At 49.6% G+C, this 19,255-nt stretch overlaps 1 protein-coding gene across 1 annotated transcript in view; it reads right to left on the bottom strand.

Moving 5' to 3' along the window:
- UBE2R2 (ubiquitin conjugating enzyme E2 R2) overlaps positions 1–18,702 on the bottom strand; it is a 110,949-nt gene extending 92,247 nt beyond the window's left edge. The window contains exon 1 of the mRNA XM_075932786.2: positions 18,386–18,702. Coding sequence (XP_075788901.1) covers positions 18,386–18,562 — 177 coding nt within the window. The 5' untranslated portion in view covers positions 18,563–18,702. The remainder of the gene's footprint in view (positions 1–18,385) is intronic.
- Positions 18,703–19,255: the final 553 nt, after the last annotated feature.

Raw genomic sequence — 19,255 nt, 5'->3', positions numbered from 1 at the left:
AATTGACACTGGAATACTTAAAAACAGATCCTGAAATCTGGAACCTTCTTAGAAAAATGTTTGACTAAAGAGCAAGTTGACAAGGTCTATTGGAAGTCGTTTACCACCACAACCCCCCTGCCAGTTTGTGGGTTTACAGCTTTTCCTTATTGATAACCAAAATCTCTCTCCCTCCTATGTCAGAGACCCATAAATAGGAGAAGTCAATCTGGCCATAAAGGAGAAAGCGAGAATGGACTAAAGCAATAGTTCTCAAACTTTTTGGTCCACAAACCACCTTGCTCAATGTAACCCTTTCCATGGACTACCAGCCAGCCACACACTTCGAAATACCTTAGAGCATAAAAACAAATACACAGCTACTAGCAGGCTGTGCCTCAGGCTCACTATGTTTGCCAACCTCACTCCTGTCCCCCAGCAGGAAAAACTGTTATATAGAGAGATAACATAAGGGGGGGTGTATATAACCGGCAAGAATGAAGATATCAAGAATGAAGATATCAAAATTACAGTTTAAGTGCTTTAACGTTATCATGTTATCTAAAACTAAGTTTAGTAAACTAAAGTAAAAATAACATAATATCCAAAACAAAAGGTTTCCATGTTATATATGGCAGAGGTGGGGAACCTTTTCTGGGTCAGAGGCCACTGCACTGACCCACGGGGGGGGGGGGGGGGGGGAGGAAAGGAGAGAGAAATCTGTTCGGGCCCACAGAAAAAAGTTAGAAGCAAAAACAAAATAAAAACCACAAAAATCAAAAAAATTCCTAACCTTCACTGATGTGGCCCCCAACTAAGATACCTCATGCCCCTTGCACTCCAGCTCCATGGGGGAAGGAGGAAAAGGGACAGGAGGGAAAGGAGACAGGTTCAGGGCTTCCCATAGGCCAATTAACTCTTATGGGGTCCTAGGGATAGATTTTGGCTCTGGAGTGGGGCCAAACATGAGGGATTCAGTGTGCAGGAGGGGACTGCTTGGGACTGGAATAGGGATGCATGGTCAGGACAGGAGTTGAGGTGTTACAACAACATTTTAGGATTACAAAAATTAAGCATTTATGAATTTTATTGAAAACAATTTTCATTTGTGTTTTCCACGATAAGTGTCTGTGTAATACCATCTTAGCCAGAAAGTGGGGACAATGAGGTCATTACTTAGCGCTGCGCGCACAGGCAACCAATAGTGCAATCACCTGTTATATACCACCGTAAATCCCAGTACTCAGGGAGCGTGGGTGACTGAATATGAATCTACTAGCGCCGCATCAGACAGTTTAGCATTTGTTTATCATCCTTACTTATTTGTGGTCTCCTTTTTTCAGTCTTCAGATATGAGACTTATAGGGGTTCTGCAAAATTCTTTCGAGTTTAAAAGGGCTCTGTAGCCAAATAAAATTGGGAAACACTGGTATAGTCAATTAACTGATAAGCAAAAGCTCATAGGTTAATGCTACAGACTTTACATCAGGTGACTGACTATCTTTTATTGGACCAACTTGTCAAGCCTCAAAGTACCTTCTCAAGGCCTGAGGAGGAAACCAGAGAGTATGTAAACGAAATACAAGGAAGAACAGATTGTTAGGCACAAGGGGTTCAATCAGGTTGTAGAACACCTAAATGAAAAGGGCAATTAACACTTGTGAAGTTCTAGGGCAGAGAAGGGTAGCAAGAAGCAGGATGCAATCCAGAGTGTTGTAATGAATCATACTAACAATGCTGTCAAGTCCATGGCTTTTAGTATCCAGGAGAGCTCTCAATTGGATTTCCTAGGCTCAACTTTTGAAGGTGTCCTCAAAGGAAACGTGCACAACAAGGACTAAGAGGCCATATATTGAGTGATCACTTTGTCAAAGTGGCACGTTAGAGAGTATGAGCTTTTGTTGGTAAAACCTACTTGCATCAGATGAGCTGGAGTGCAAACAACAGAAACCAAAATAGATATATAGGTATCTCTCCCTCTGCGCGCATGCACACACCAAGATAGATATATAGGCAGGGCTTGACAAACAGTGGCAAAATCCACCCTCCAGCCCCACATCGTGCATGCGCGTGCCGATGGATGGATGGATGGATCTCTCTCCCTCTCCCTCTCCCCCCCCTTGTAGAAGGCTATTTTCAAATCCATGATTGAGTGCCGAGGAAAGTTAAAGTGTCCCTTACAGCAGAGGTAGGGAATCCAAGACCTGCTTATCTGGATCTGGCTCCTGAGGTTTGGGGCTACTACCCCCCAACATTGGGGAGCCCATACTGGCACTCCAGGCCCATACCTCCCCTTTAACACCCACCACAGGGCTAGAACACCAGCTCCCCACTCTGTAAGGGGGAAAACCCCAGGCTTCAGTCAGGGAAACCAGAGCCAGATCTAATCCACAGGCTCTGCCTGGTGGGGGGAAGTGGCAACTCCATGTGCTGCTGCTTTCCCTCCCCTTAGCTGGTGCAATAAAGCACTGCCTGGAAACTTTTCCTCCACAAAAATCTACTAGCCTGGGCCCTCAGTGTCTGCTGAGAGAGGCAAATGTGGGATTCTTCCTGCTTTTCAGTCTGATGCCATGTCAGCGAGGTAGGTTTAGTTGGTTTTTTTTTTTGGGGGGGGGGGGGGAAGGGGCAGGCGTGCTTCTCACTTGTTTGGCCCTGACCAGTGTTCCCTGTAAGCTGAGTGCTTAGGCAGCAGCCCAGGAGAGATTCAGGTGCCGCCCAGCTGACTGGAAGAGAACCCACAGCTGACCACAGCCAGCAGCATGTGTTTCTATTGGCGGTGCACATCTGCATGTCTTGGTGCAGATGAAATTTATTCTGCACATAGATGAAAAAAGAGACCATTGCTCCTGACTGATTTTTCTGTGGGTCAGAGACCCCTGACTTAAAAAAAGTTTTACCTCTGCCCTTCAGGTTTGTGTGTTACAATTTCTGATGTGTCCATTCACCTTTGTCATAATGACTGTCCAGTTTGGCCTATATATAGGGCTTGATAAATGGCAGCAAAAACTGCTCGCCAGCCCCGCACTGTGCATGCGCAAGAGCCACATTGCGCACGCTGCTGATGAACAGGGCGCGCGGCTGAAATTTACTCACCACGGGTGAGTAGATTGTATAGTTTGTCAAGCCCTCTGTGTGATTTATTTACTTTTAGAGAGAAGCATTGCAGGCATTTGATGGCAAATATTACATTAGAGAACATGCAGTTGTATGAACCCCTGATGTTGCAGCTTATGTGGTTAAGTCCTGTGATGGTGTTTGTATAGATATCTGGACAGATTCCACAACAGGGTTTGTTGCAGAGGTAGGTTCCTGAATGAGTATGTCTGAGATGTGATATGTGGCTGCTGGAAAGTATTTGCCTCAGGCTGGGGTGTTGGGAAATAGGCCAGTCCTCACCTACAGACAAGGACTGTGAGTGACTGATCGTTTTCTAGGATAGATTGTAGATGGTCAAGGATACACTGGAGGGGTTTCAGCTGAGGTCTGTAGGTGATGACTAGTGGCGTTCTGTTATTTTCCTTGTTGGGCTTGTCTTGAAGTAGCTGACTTCTGGGTACTTGTCTGGCTCGGTAAATCTGTTTTCCTAGGTGAGTATTTATGTTTTAAGAATGCCTGATAAAGATCTTGTATGTGTATGACTGTGTGGGGGACTGGAGCAAATTGAATGGCATCTTAAGGCTTGGCTATAGATAGACAATTAATCCCTGTGGTGTGTCCTGGATGGAAGCTAGAGACATGTAGGTTTCCAATGGTGCTAATGTGGTCATCGTATAATTCTACTGTAGTGTCAAGGAAGTGGATTTCTTGTGTGGACTGTTCCAGGCTAAGGTTGATGGTGGGATGGGAATTGTTGAAATCCCTGTGGAATTCAAGAGTCTCCTTCCTATGGGACCATATTATGATGTTGTCATGAATGTAGCATTAAGTAGAGTAGGGGACGAGAGCCAAGGAAACACTGTTCAAGGCCATCCATAAAAAACAATGGCGTACTGTCAAGAGTGTTTGCTTACGAATGATAGGATGTTGTCCTATTTTTCTGGAGGTATTGATTCTAGAATGCCCTGGATTTCACCTACATAGCAGTTGGGACATTTGCTATATGGTATGAAGTACACTACATGTTGCAATACATGTGTAGGACCAGGGATACTGAGAGTTAGTGTGGCCCCCTGATCGTAGTAACAATGGAGATGCTTGGGTGATAGTGTACAATACCACAACTCCACCAAGTACACAAACTCATAATCAAGTCAAGGATTAGAGAAACTAAAAAGGTATTAACCTTAAATTGTTACAAATAACTTATCACCATATTCAGTGCTCTGTGCAATTCTGCAATATTCTGCTCCCTCAGCTGGGACTTTGACCACCTGTCAGTTTCACATCAGTGTGTCTTATATGCATGGTAGGACCTCTCAGCACACCTATAAGCCATGACCGTGCCTACCTTCAGCCTCTCAAAATTCCACTTTTGTCATGCTGCCTACAGAGAATCTAGTTGACTTGTATAAGAACTAATCCTCATCAGGGATGCAAGCGACTAAATCGACTAGTTGACTCACCACACTAGTCTAGTGGTCACTTCCCCCCCCCACTCGCTGACTATCATAAAGAGGCAGCAGGGGGAGGGGGAAAGGGGCGGTGTTGAAGAGAGCCGGCTTAAAAGCCAGTTCTCTCCTCCTCCCTCCCCGCCATCTCCAGTTCCATGGGAGGGGGCAGGAGCACAGAGGCAGCCAACTTTGAGATGTGTAAAAGTCCCCGCTGGGGTTCTTGTACATTTCAAAGGCAGAACACAGAAGTTCTTAACTAACTGAATAGTCAATGGAAATCCCATCAACTATTCAATTAGTTAATTAATTGAAATTTAGCATCCCTAATCCCCATTTACTGCTCCCTTCCTTAACTTCTGTCCACCTGCCTATCCTTAAACTATGAGTGTGTCTGGATAGGAACCGTAACATCTTAAAATAGCTAGAGGAATACAGGCAGTCCCCGAGTTACGCGGACCCGACTTACGTCGGATCCGCACTTATGAACGGGGCTCTCTCGCCCCGGAGCTCGCAGGCAGCAGGACCACCCAGAGCGCAGCGGTCCCACCACCTCCACCTCCAGGGCGAGAAAAGCTGCTCCAGGTGCCCCTGGTCTGCTGGGGACCGTCTCCAGCAGACCAGGGACACCCGGAGCAAAGCCTCAGAGGCGCGGAACCCCGCCGCCGCTGCCGCTTTGCTCCGGGTGTCCCTGGTCTGCTGGAGACTGTCCCCAGCAGACCAGGAACACCTGGAGCAAAGCCGGGAGGTGGAGGGGTCCCGCGCCTCGCCGCCGCTTTGCTCCCCGTGTCCCTGGTCTGCTGGGGGGAGGGCGCAGCTAGTGCCCCCCCCCCAGCAGACCAGGGAGATGTGGAGCAAAGCCCCGGGCCTGTGGTAGAGCAGGTTGGTCCCGCAGCACCGCTCCTTGGCGCTTCTGGACCGACCTGGCAGCACCCCAGCTGCTCTGCTCCAGGCTTCCTGGAATCAGCCGCTGATCAGTTTCAGCAGCAGCTGACTTGGGGATGCCTGGGGTTCTTAAGTTGAATCTGTAAGTAAGTCAGAACTGGTGTCCAGATTCAGCCACTGCTGAAACTGATCAGTTTCAACAGCGGCTGAATCTGGACGCTAGTTCCGACTTAGATACAGATACAACTTAAGAACAAACCTACAGTCCCTATCTTGTACATAACCCGGGGACTGCCTGTATCTAGGACATGAAATATGTAACTTTGCACACAAGTGCGATTTTTAATTCAACCATGTCCTTTTAAATAATTTAAAATGTTGTTTTTCTACTGAATAGGTCAGTTTCTATATACTAACTCCTGTGCTCTTTCTATTAATATGAAGGAAGTCACACCCTTTATATAAACTCATCCTGGGCACCTGAACTAATTTTGACTGACACCAAAATCAGGTTCATATGATTATGGTAGAGAAGCTGCATCCAGAGACAACTTTCCTATTTTTTAAACTCAAGAATATTATTCATTTCCCTTTCCAGATTTGCCCTAACAGTGTGGTAATGTTAATTATCCCTCAGCAGGGCCATTACTTAGAGACCCAGTTTTAAGTACTGTCCACAAGCCATTTCATACAGAAATATTATTCAACAAAACAAAAAACAAACTTATATAAAACTTAGTAGAAAATTACACCCACATCTTAGTCTGCCTATATTTTCTTGTGTTTCTGTTTTGGGTAAGATTAAAAATTAGACACGTCTGATACTCTTCTCAAAACCCCAAATCTCATCTCTCACTTGCCTCACAGATTCTCTGGTACAACCCACAGAGCCAGTCATGCCTGGACTGGATCTTCAGATTAGATTTCAGTATCAAGATCACCACTTCCCAGTCATAATCTTGTTGAGAAATCACAGGCCAATCCACTCCAATAGACAACCTCCTTCCTGAAGCAAATTATCTTCAGCAGCCACACATCACATCTCAGACACACTCACCCCAGAACCTACCCCTGCAATAAACCCTATTGCCAACTCTGTCCACACATCTATACAAGTGACACCATCACAGGACCTAACCACATAAGCCACAACACCAAAAGCTCATACAGCTGCACAGCCGCTAACGTGAAATACACCATCAAGTGCCAGCAATGCCCCTCTGCCACCTATACTGGCCAATCTCAATGACAGAGGATTAATGGACACAAGTCAGATATCAGAAATGTTCCCTTACAGGTCTGTGTGTGTTACCATTTTAACCTGCCTGGGCACTCATTAATGGATTTAAAAGTAGCCATTTTTCTATAAAGGAATTTCACAAGCCAACTACAGAGATTGTGGAATTGACCTTCATATGCAAATTTGGCACAAAGACTTGAACTGAATGACATATTATAAACCAACATTGCTTATGTTCAATAACCCATTGACATCAAAAGCTAAGTATGGGACATTTCCAGCCTAATTAGCCTGATTAACACCAGGATTACAACTGACTTCTCTTTTCTCCCTCTCCCTTCTTCTGAGTGTTCACTTTTTCCCCCTCCTTCACAGGCGACGATCTTGAGTGAAGGGGGTTTTACCCACAAAAGCTCGTGATCAGGACTCAACAAACTGCGGGGAAAACCACTTGCCAGCCCTGCACCGCGCATGCACCAGACCTGCATTGTGCATGCGTGCGCCGCCGGTAAATGAGACGACCGGCTGAAATCTACTCGCCCATTTGTCAAGCACTGCTCATGATCCTATATATTTGTTACTCTAAGGTGCCACAGGACTACTCATTTTTTAAGTTACAGACCAACAGTCTATTCCTCAGAGGTAATTAAAACAATGGTCAGAATTCTCCCAAAGGGGGGGGGGGGGAAAAAAAAAAAAGACAGATTCCATAAAAAACTGCATTGGATTCCAAAGCATGTTAATGGCTAGCAGCACTCCATTCAGAGGGCAAAGAGTTTATCTGATGAACCATTCATTGCACGCTAGCCTCGACTATCCTTACACCGGTACCCTAACATCATTTCTTCACCCTCAGATTTCCTTGATACCTTGCAAATAGAGACAATCAGAAACACAAGAGCTAATGGTGGAAAACAGACTGGAATAGAATTTCTTCAAGTTTATACTGAAGCTATATTACAAGGAAGGATGATCTTCCTATCAGCCTCCAATAAGTAGTGCCCTACCAAAACCACAGTCCATTTTAGGCATTTTAAAAATAGTAAATCCCATGGTTTCCACTATTTAAATCTGCAATTTCATTGTGTTATAGGGATCCTGACCCAAAAATGAGTTTGAGGTGATGTTGCAAGTTTGTTCAGGGGGTGGGGAACTGTGGTACTGATTCCCTTACTTCTGTGCAGAGCAGGACAGAAATAAGGATGGCACGGTATGGTACTGCTACCCTTATGTCTGCACTACTGCTGACGGTCAATAGATGCCACTCTAGCTACCCAACTCTGAAGGACTCACAAAAGGGTGGTAACACTGCAATCCTCCAAAAATAAACCTGGGACCCCCTTCAATTCCCTTTTGGATCAGATTTCCTAATTTGAGGAACCACTATTTACCCCCATGAAATCCACATAGCACAGGGTAAAAGCAAATAAGATATTTCATTGGAGTGGGGTGAAGCAGCAGTGAGGGGTGTACTTTGCATGTAACCTTTAAGGCTAACCAATGATCCCAGACTCACAGTTTAGCCCAAAACATCCCTATTACAAGCAGGCTTCTGGTACACATGGGAAACCAGCCTAAAAGCTAGCTCCTGATGCACATCTGATCCCAGGAAGCTGCCTGCCTCCCCACGCTGCTGCCTCTGATACAGAGGCAGCAGCACAGGGCACCAGGTGAGAGTCAGTACACACAGGGAGCCAACTGCCACCCCACATGTAACTGCTGAAATTTAACTACACACACACACACACACACACACACACACACACACCCCGCAAAAGACTAGCATCCTACTTGATGGAAAGGAATATGCATTTGCTGGAATCTTCTTAAACATGGGGTTGCTCCCCCATGCCTGCCAAGTAAGAGCCACTAAGAAGTCTACATGAACTCCTGTCATCCAGTATATTCCTTCAAGAATTACTAGATACCTTAGAGGCATTTCAACCTGAGAGCTCTTCTCAGCTTGTGACAGATTAAGCAATGGCACTTGAAACACTGGACAAAGAATTGAGTATTTCAGAATGATCACCCTTTGCACCAACAGATAATAGGCATGACTAGCACTGAAGAAATCCACCTGGATACATTTGTTCTAAGTAAAGTATCAAAATTTCCAACCAAAACTTCCAATCCTGAACAAGCACCTAGAACAGTGGTCCCCAACACTGTGTCCACGGGCGCCATGGCACCCACAGGGGCATTTGTATGCGCCTGCCAAGTGCTCGGGGCTGGCCTGGCCCCGGGCACATGGCGCATGCATGGTGCCGGAGCTGGCCCCCGGCGCATGGCGCACGGTGAGCACCGGCCCCAGGAGCGCCGCGGATTGGCCGCCTGTGCTCTGGGCACGCGGCGCTTGGGGGGCCTGCCCTCTGGCGCCCAGCAGGTGAACGGCCACGCCCCCAGCAACCTCAAATGGTTGGGGACCACTGGCCTAGAACAGCGTGGGGGAGTCATAGGGCCCTTCACCCTCAGCTGCTGTGTGAGGAGACTCTCAGTCAGAAGGTAGAACAGAAGGTTGATCAGTCGACAGGGACACTGCATAGGACAGACGTGTCAGCACAAACTCAGAAGCAGCCAGTACAATCCATCTTGGGGAAAGCGGAGCCCTAGAGCCAGTGCCATGAACCACTCCCTGCACCCCAAACCAGCCTCTGCCATTGTGTACGTGCAGGGGTTGGAGGTAGCCTCCCTCAGTGAGGCTCACACTGGAAATTCCCATCACCATCTAGGTACTGGTATAGTGTCCTGGGTAATTGAGGCACATATATGGGTTTACTATAGCATAGAATTCACGCAGAATCATAGAGTACTAGAAGTGGAAGGGACCTTGAGAGGTCAAAGTCAAGTCCCCCACCCTCATGGCTGGACCAAGCACTGTCCAGTCAGTTTCTCAAACTGTGCTCCATGGAGCCCCAGGTGCTCCGCGGAGCCCCAGGTGCTCCGCAAGGTTGACAAACTGGAAATATCAATAGGTATAACATACAATCAGTGGACCGCTGGGGTTCTGCATAAATTTTTATGCATGTAAAGGGCTCCGGAGCCCAAAAAGTTTGAGAACCGCTGGTTTAAATCATCCCTGAGAGATGTTTGTCTAAGCTGCTCTTAAAAATCTGCAATGATGGATACTGCACAACCTCCCTAGCCAAAAAAGTGAATAAAATCCCCACTTAGTACAAGCCAAGGGTCAGCAACCTATGGCTCAGTACAGAACCAAATATGGCTCTTTTGTCATTCCCAAAGTACACGTAACTTTTTAAATTAAAATGAAAAATTCATTCAAAGTTTTAAAGGTGCATAATTACTCATGTCAAGATGGTCTTTGCCTATTTCACCTTTAACCAGAGGTGAAAGTAAGGCTGTACACCCCAGCAAGAACTGGCTGTGCTCCAGCAAGAGCCAGCTGGGAAAGACTGCTCATTTAAAAGACCTGCTGAGAGCATGCTGTAAGGGACATGTGCATACTCCAAGTTAGGATAGAGAAGGGCTGGTGGCAACAGATGCCTCCATCTGGCTGCAGCAGCCGAGCTCCAACCTCCATTTGACTGCCACAGTCTGTACCCAGCCACCACACTCCTAGGCCAGGCCTGGTGGCCCCATGACTGCAAAAACACCGTGTGCACAGTGGCCTGGCCTGAGCTCTGGCTACGGCAGCCTGGCCAACAAGGTCCCAACTGGGGCTCAGCCAGCCATCTGGCTACAGCATCCTGTCCCCAGCACCGATCCTGGGGCAGGTCACACAGTCCAACCCCCATCTGGCTGCAGGAAGGCCTGGCAGCCCTTCTTCTACGGCATGGGTAGGAGGGTAGGCCACGATCTGGCCGTGGCGATCCTGGCCCACCCCTGGCCAAGTAAGGTAATCCAGCCCCTAGAGCCCCCCACCCACATACTCTGCTTCCCACCCCGGCACCCTGCCCTGCCCCCTGCACCTCACACCCCAGCCTCCTTCTCTGAGCCCCTTATACACCCCAATCTTGACTCCTGCAATCCCATATCCACACACTTCACCACCAGCAGCAGAAGTCCCATTAAATGAAGTTTATGAATAAAATATTTATCAATAATATTAACTTGCATATTTTCAATTATGCAAATGGGTATTCTTATACTGGCTCTTTGTTAACCACTTGTTTTGAATTTTAATGTGATTTTCAAACCAAATGTTGTCGAGTCCTGGCATATACTACATCTACACTAGAGATGTAGACATGTACAGGCAGTCCCCGGGTTACGTACAAGATAGGGACTGTAGGTTTGTTCTTAAGTTGAATCTGTATGTAAGTCGGAACTGGCGTCCAGATTCAGCCGCTGCTGAAACTGACCAGCAGCGGCTGAATCAGGACACCTGGGGCAGAGCAGCTGAGGTGCTGCCGGGTTGATCCAGTAGTGCCCAGAGCGGCGCTGCGGGACCAACGGGCAGCGCCCCAGCTGCTCTGCCCCAGGGTCCACAACAAAAGCCTGGTCTGCTGGGGGGGGAACACTAGCTGCGCCCCCCCCTGCCCCCAGCAGACCAGGGACACAGGGAGCAAAGCCGCAGCGGCGGGGTGCCTCGCCTCTGAGGCTTTGCTCTGGCACGGGACCCGCTTTGCTCCCGGTGCCCCTGGTCTGCTGGAGACGGTCCCCAGCAGACCAGGGGCACCGCAAGCAAACCCGCAGACGTGGCGGGGTCCCGCACTTCTGAGGCTTTGCTCTAGCAAAGCCTCAGAAGCGGGGGAACACGCCGCTGCTGTGGGTTTGCTCGCGGTGCCCCTGGTTTGCTGGGGACCGTCTCCAGCAGACCAGGGGCACCGGGAGCAAACCCACCGGGGCTGCTGCTTTGCTCCCGATGCCCCTGGTCTGCTGGAGACGGTCCCCAGCAGACCAGGGGCACCGGGAGCAGCTTTTCTCGCCCCGGAGGTCAAGGTGGCTGACCGCTGCCTGTGAGCTCCGGGGCGAGAAAGCCCCGTTCGTAAGTGCGGATCCAACGTAAGTCGGGGACTGCCTGTAGTTGACTACACAATTAAACCAATAAGCTTGGCTTATCAGTTAATCCTGTTGACTCCACACATCTGCCCCCCTCCCCCGCCCTGCTTGCTGCCTCTATCACAGGCAGCAGGTTTTGGGGGGAGAAGGGGGTGGGCACGCACGGGAGGGGAAGAGAAGCGGAATCCAATGCCCATGAGCATAGAGAGGCAGCAGTGCTGATGGCACAGAGGGCAGGCGGGAGCCACCGCAGACAGGGGTTGCTCCCTGGATGTCGGCACAGCCTCTGTTCACAGGGAGCTCAGACCTCCCTCAGACAGGGGCTGTTGTCACCTCACGCTCCTGCCTCTTGTCAGAAGCAGCAGGGCAGGATGGCAGTGGGCTTCCCAGGAGTGCTCTGGCTGCCGGCTCTGTCCCTAAGGACGATCAAGTAGTCGTGCAACTGCTAAAATTTGATGCAGTTAGAGGATTATTCAGTCTAACCAGTATAGCTATTCCAACCTAACTTCCTCAATGTGACAAAATTCCAGCCAAAGGCCAAATACAAATTCATCCAACTGAAGTGAACATCCTCCAGATCAACACAATCTGGATTCAGACCAAAGTACAGGGATAGAAAGGAGATATCAATTACAGATGTGAAAGGGTAAGTGATGGATTAACTGATTACTGGGTGATGCTTATCAGATACCAATTTTATAGTACCCATGAGCAGCCCCCCCACACATGACCCATTATGAGCAGAGGGCTACTCCAGTCCTGCAAGCAGGAGGGAGAAGGGGTAGGTTCCCACTTAATCGGTTAAACCTTTGGTTTAACTGATTAACCAGGATTCATATCCCTATTATTAATGGATGGAAACATTAAGTCTCCTCCTGGACCTCTCTACACCAGTCAACACTGTTAACCACAAGATACTTCTGTCCTGCCTGCTGGGTGTCCTAAAATTATTTAAATTCTTCCTGGAGGGAAGCATTAAAATAGTAGTCAAACTCCATCTCCATCACTTGTGGGGAGAGAGGGGAGGGAGAGCATGCTTCAGAAGGATCAATTATTTTATGGGTCTTAAGATCTACACACAGCTATTAGGTGAAATGAAAAGCAAGCCATACCAGCCACCCTTCACCACTCTGACCATGTTACCACCATCAAGCTAGCCCAATGATTGGATGGGATCTGCTGATGAATGAACAGATAGTTGAAGCTGAGCAAGATGGACATTCTGTTGACGGGCAGAAGAAAGCGCTTTGAGAACTGCAACCAAGGGAGACTGCACCATGGCTGCAAAGGTACATTCGATTGGTGAATCCAGTAGTTTATAGACTGCTCCTGGATTTTTTGCCAACACCAAGATCACACAAACAAATACTGCTTTTCATAATTCCAGTTGGCCAAGACACCCAGCTACTGCAGAATTCTACAGCTCAGCAACATAGGCTGCCATAAGCATATCAGGGTTCCATTCCTCTGTCGGCATCCCATAAAATGCAATTAAACTCAAGGCACTTATCCTTATCAAGTCCTCATCAAGGCACACAGTGGCCTGGACCCAGCATATCTGAACAACTGCCAAGGCTCCAGGATGAAGATCTTAGTCTGCAACTCCATTCCTCAGGTAAATGGAATTTGCTTGTCATGGTAAAGCCAGCCTGTGCAGGAGACAGTCAAATTGTTTTGGGACCGGTTCTGTTCAATATCTTCATCAATTATTAGATATTTGCATAGAGAGTATGCTTATTATGTTTGCAGATACCACCAAGCTGGGAGGGGTTGCAACTGCTTTGGAGGATAGGATCTGGACAAACAGGATAAATGATCTGAAGTAAATAGGATGAAGTTTAATAAGGACAAATGCAAAGTACTCTACGAAGGAAGGAATAATCAGTTACACCCATACAGAATGGGAAGCGACTGTCTAGGAAGTATGACTGTCAATTTGAGTATGGTGTCCAGTTTTGGGTACCACATTTCAAGAAAGATGGAGAAATTAGAGAAGGACCAGAGAAGAGCAACAAGAATGATTAAAGGTCTAGAGAACATGAGCTATGAAGGAAGACTGAAAAAGTTGGGCTTGTTTAGTTTGGAAAGGAGAAGACTAAGAGGGGACATGACAGCAGTTTTTAAGTATCTAAAAGGGAGTCACAAGGAGGAGGGAGAAAAATTGTTCTCCTTGGCCTCCGAGGACAGGACAAGAAACAATGGGCTGGTTTAAACTGCAGCAAAGGAGGTTTAGGTTAGACATTAGGAAAAGCTTCCTAACTGTCAGAGTGGTTAAACACTGGAATAAATTACCTAGGTAGGTTGTGGAATCTCCATTTCTGGAGATATTTAAGAGCAGATTAGATAGACATCTGTCAGGGATGATCTAGACAGTACTTGGTCATGCTGTGAGGGCAGAGGACTAAACTCGATGCCCTCTTGAGGTCCTGTCCCGTTCTAGTGTTCTATGATTCTCTCCCAAGAACTCCCACAGGAAGCAAAGTATATCACAAACCTCACCACCTTTTGCTCCAAGTGCAAGATACACTTCTTTGACCTGCCTTCTCGAACATACAAAGCTGTGTATTTAAAAGAAATGCCCCAAACCAAAACAAGAAACATTTACACAGTACATATTAGTCTTCCCTCAGAGCGAAAAGCAGAGAGAACAAGCCACATATGACAAATGTTTGTGTCATTACTTTGTGTGCTACTGGACAACACTGACACTATGGTAACAAGAGAATAAGAACATTCTATATGTATATGTAGAGAGAAAAATGAAATAATTCTTTTCCGGTTTGCTTAATATAACACCACACACATGTATCATAGATCAACTGTACCAAGCATAGAAAAAATTGCTGCCTAGAAGAGCCCAAACAGGAAAGGCATAGTAACTACAATATAGTGTGGAGAAGAGCATGAGTCCCATAATCAGTCATTGCTTTACTTCATTACAAGTCAACTGTGGCCTCTTAGGTGAAACCTAAACTTAAGTGCATTTCCAAAAAGAGTACTTTCATCAGCTTCTCCAAGAATTTTACAGCCCAAAGACAAATGCAGGACCCAACAAGTAACTAAAGTAAACATACACAGAATACTGGAGATCCATCCGCTTTCCCTATTTTAATAGAATTGGTGAGTAACCCTAAAGTATAGGTGTGAAAGGATAACCCCACCTTACATGATGCAAAGCTGACCCAGTTATTAGGAAGCAGCCCCAGTTTCGGCTCAAGTAATAATAGAGGTAAGCCTAAAAATGTACATATCACACTGATATGACTAAGTCAACCATTCTCATTGCAAAAGGAAAGAGACATGTGTCAAAGTACTTCCTTCTTTCAAAAGAAAGAAAAAAAATTAGGCTAAACTAAATGTGACTCAGATTTACTCACCAAGCTAAAGACTGTTAATGTTTTGGTTTCCCAGAAAAAGATATCTACACCCTGATCCACATGCAGTAAGTGCAAGGAATCTGACAAACATGTTCAAGTTTTTCTTCAACTTGGTAGAATTCAAAGGACACCTCCTAGCAGGCATAAAATGGAGCAGTCTGAAGTCACTTTTTAAAAGTGACACCCCCCCCACAATAAGCTACAGGAGGTGACGCCATATCAAAGTCTGCTGGACATTGCAAAATTCTGACAGGTCACATTTGGCCAGCCGCTTTACTCTTTGCAGGAGCCAACCCTCAAAAGATGCTGTTTGTAGTAAGTAGATTGTAACTTCAGTGATGGAGGTACAGTGAAGTAGCTAGTCTACTCCAATGTCTCTACATTTTCAAGACTTCTACCCTCAGTTACTTTCACATAACCATAAGGCAAAAAGTCAGAGGACTTGTTTATTCTAATCATAAGAAAAATAATGGCTATGCAGTTTTCTGGAAGATCAGAAGGGGAACTGAAAGCATTTCTCTGCTTCTGCATTGATGTAGGTTTATAGCCCTTTTAGCCCCGGTCTCTCCCCTAATTTGGGAGGAGGGGACACACTTTGAGATAACAGGTAAATGATAAACCAACACATTCCTTCAGCAGAGAGAACCCTCAGAATACCCATCCTGGTAAAAGGTGCAGCTAGAAGCAGTTAAAAGAGTGGGGAGGAGGGTAGTCACAGGGCAACAGCCACACTCATATACGTTGTCCCAAAGATAGCATGGGGAGAAGAGACAGGAGAAGGCCATAGGTGTTCCTCATCATAAAGCAGACATCTTTCTATATGGTGTTGGCATGGATTCATTACTTGAACATGGGATGAAGGAACCCTCCCAACAGGACCATCAGGAAACAGAATGGAGGCCATTCCAAGCAGTGGATAGATCACTCCCACTGGAGCAGCCCCCTTCTTTATGCAGAATACTAAATCACCATTGCCAGTGTAGGAGAGGACAGCCCACATGGGTTTTTCCAAGTTAAAGCGGACACCTTATACAGAGTATAAGGAAACTGAAAGATACAGGTGGTCACTGGGGATAAGAGGAGCCCTTAGATCCTTTACTTTGAAAGGACCCCTTATGCAGAGTGCAGGGGAATCTGGACAACCAAGGGGATGAGAGTTAACATCTATTTTGAAATACCTTTCTGAAAGGGTATTTTGGAAGGGCCTCCTAGGGATGTTAAATATCAGTTAATTGAACAATTAACCAATAAGAATTTGTGAGGTTATTTGACTATTTTTTAGTCCCAGGGGCCAACAGCCAGTGCACTCTGGGCCCACTTTCAAGAAGCCCCCAACCACTCCGCCCTGCTGCCTCTGATACAGGGGCTGCTGCCACCCTGCGCTGCTGGGTGCGCTGCAACAATGCAAGGCAACAGGCAGCCAGTCTGCAAGGGGAGCTGATTTTTAAACTGGCTACCTTTGCAAGCCAGCCCCTGCTGATGAGGCAGGAGCATGGGATGCCAGGGAGGAGATGATCCACAAGGGGAGCCAGTTTAAAAAGGATCAGCTGCCCTTGCAGACCATCTGCCAGTCACCCCTGTGATACAGAGGCAGCAGTGCAGGGTGGCAGCAGCCCCTGTTCAAAGGCAGGGCCAGGGCCTAAGCTCCAGGACCCAGCATGAGCTGGAACGGAGCTGGGCTGCTGGCCAACCTGCTAAAAACTTTACTGGCATAAATGTGGGTAGTTATAGTCTAATCTATAGCATTAACTTATAAGGTTTTGCTTATTGGTTAATCAACTACACTATTACCTCCCTAAGGCCTCCCCAGAGGCCATCCATGGTCAACAGAGGTCATATGATTTGAAGTGCTCCCTATTAGAGGCTATGGGAACCCGAGGTTAGGGTCTCATTCTGAATTAATACGCAGAGTTCCGGTCCCTTGCCTAGAAACAACCTACCCACTAATATGCAGGCCGTCCCCCCCTCAGGGAGGCAGGAGGAACGGGAGCTCATACCTTACCTTGAAAGATCACCAGTACAGGACACTGATAGTTCTACTGGGAGAGGTAGAGTGAAGTCCGATGGCAATGTCAGAGACCCCCCACTATACAGGGCAGAGGATGGAGTGGACTGAGAGTTATGGGAAACTCAGGAGCAAGCACAGGACCGACACACATCTTACCTCAAAGGAAACCCTCCACCCCAAACAGCAGCAGGGGGAAGAGGCGGGGGGAGGGGGAGAAGAGAAGAGAGACAGCACTGCTCCAGTAAAAGGGCTGGGGAGGAGAAGAGACCCCGACCCTAACTCCCACCCCAAGTGCATAGAAAGGGCTGAGGACAGGGGCCCTCTGCACCTCAAAACACCCCCAAGAGTGGGGGCCCTCTTCACCTCAGGACTCCTGCCTACATACACACACGGGGGGAGTCCCTCTCCCCCTCACAGCAAGCCCACCCCCACAGTCCCTCCACATTGGGGGGGGCCTTCACCTCATAGCATATCATGTGCACACCGGGGGGGAGGGGAGATTACCTCATCTTCCCACTTGCGCAGAGGGGAGGGGGGGCTCTCTTTACCTCATAGCACGCGCCCCCCCACTCACACGCAGAGGGGAGGGGGGCTCTTTACCTCACAGTGCGCGCCCCCCCCCACCCACACACACACACGGGGGGGGCTCTTTACCTCACAGCACCCCCCCCACACACACACGGGGGGGCTCTTTACCTCCCAGCGCCCCCCCCACACACACGGGGGGGCTCTTTACCTCCCAGCGCCCCCCCCACACACACGGGGGGCTCTTTACCTCCCAGCGCCCCCCCCCACACACACGGGGGGCTCTTTACCTCCCAGCGCCCCCCCCACACACACACACACGAGGGGGGGCTCTTTACCTCCCAGCGCCCCCCCCCCACACACACACACGAGGGGGGGCTCTTTACCTCCCAGCGCCCCCCCCCCACACACACACACGAGGGGGGGCTCTTTACCTCCCAGCGCCCCCCCCCCCACCACCACACACACACACAGCCCCCCACACACACACACACGGGGGGGCTCTTTACCTCCCAGCGCCCCCCCCCACACACACACACACGAGGGGGGGCTCTTTACCTCCCAGCGCCCCCCCACACACACACACACACACGAGGGGGGGGCTCTTTACCTCCCAGCGCCCCCCCACACACACACCCCCGGGGGGGCTCTTTACCTCCCAGCACCCCCCCACACACACACACGAGGGGGGGCTCTTTACCTCCCAGCACCCCCCCACACACACCCCCGGGGGGGCTCTTTACCTCCCAGCGCCCCCCACACACACACACACACCCCGGGGGGCTCTTTACCTCCCAGCGCCCCCCCCCCACACCCCCCCGGGGGGCCCCCCCCGGGGGGGGGCTGAGCCCGCGCCCGGCCCTACCTTGAAGTAGCCGCCCTCGTAGAGGGTGTTGGGGGGCCCGAAGATCGCCACCTCCCAGTTGTAGAGGTCGGACTCGTCCACCAGGGTGATGCGGAAGCCCTCGACCGGCTCCTCCTGCAGCGACTTCAGCTCCAGCATCAGCGCCTTCTGCGAGCTGCTCACCTGCTGCTGGGCCATGGCGCGGCGCCGAGCGGGCCCGGGGCGCCCCCGCCGCCGCCCCGGGGCCCCCGCTGCCGCCCTGCCGCCCGCGCTCCGCCGCCGCGGGGCCTCCGGCCCAGCTCCCCGCTCGCGCCCGGCTCCGGACCCCCCCGGCCCGCGCCGCCACTTCCTTTTGTGACGGCGCCGCTCGCCGCTGACCTCAGCGCGCCGCGCCGCGCCGGGCCACGCCCCCCGGCCGGGCCACGCCCCGCCCCCTCTTAAAGAGCCCCGGCCCCTCCCAGCCAGTGGCGCCCCAGGGGGGGGGCAAAGGGAACCGCCCCTCCCCTATCTCTGGGGGGGTCCCTTCCTGTTCAGCCCCCCCGCTTCACAGCAGGGCCCCACTGGTACTGGCCCAAAACACCCTTGCCCCGCCCCTTCCCTGAGGCCCCGCCCCCTGCTCCCCCCCCCCCCACAGTCCCCCCCCACACACACCCTGGGGGGGGGTCAAGAAAAGGTGAGGGCTGTGGGGGTGGGGCCAGACATGAGGGGGTGCAAGGTGCGGGAGGGGGCTCAGGGCTGGGGTACAGGCTCTGGGGTGTGGCCAGGGATACGGGCTTTGGAGCGCAGGAGGGGGCTCAGGGCTGAGACAAGGGGTTGGGATGTGGAAGGGGGATCTGGGCTGGGGGGGGTGTCCAGGTTTCAGGTGGGGCTGGAAACGAGGGGTTGAGGATG

This window comes from Pelodiscus sinensis, chromosome 6 (assembly GCF_052426305.1).
Source record: "Pelodiscus sinensis isolate ZL-2025 chromosome 6, ASM5242630v1, whole genome shotgun sequence".
Taxonomy (NCBI): domain Eukaryota; kingdom Metazoa; phylum Chordata; order Testudines; family Trionychidae; genus Pelodiscus; species Pelodiscus sinensis.
This window is presented reverse-complemented; position numbering and strand designations above follow the sequence as displayed.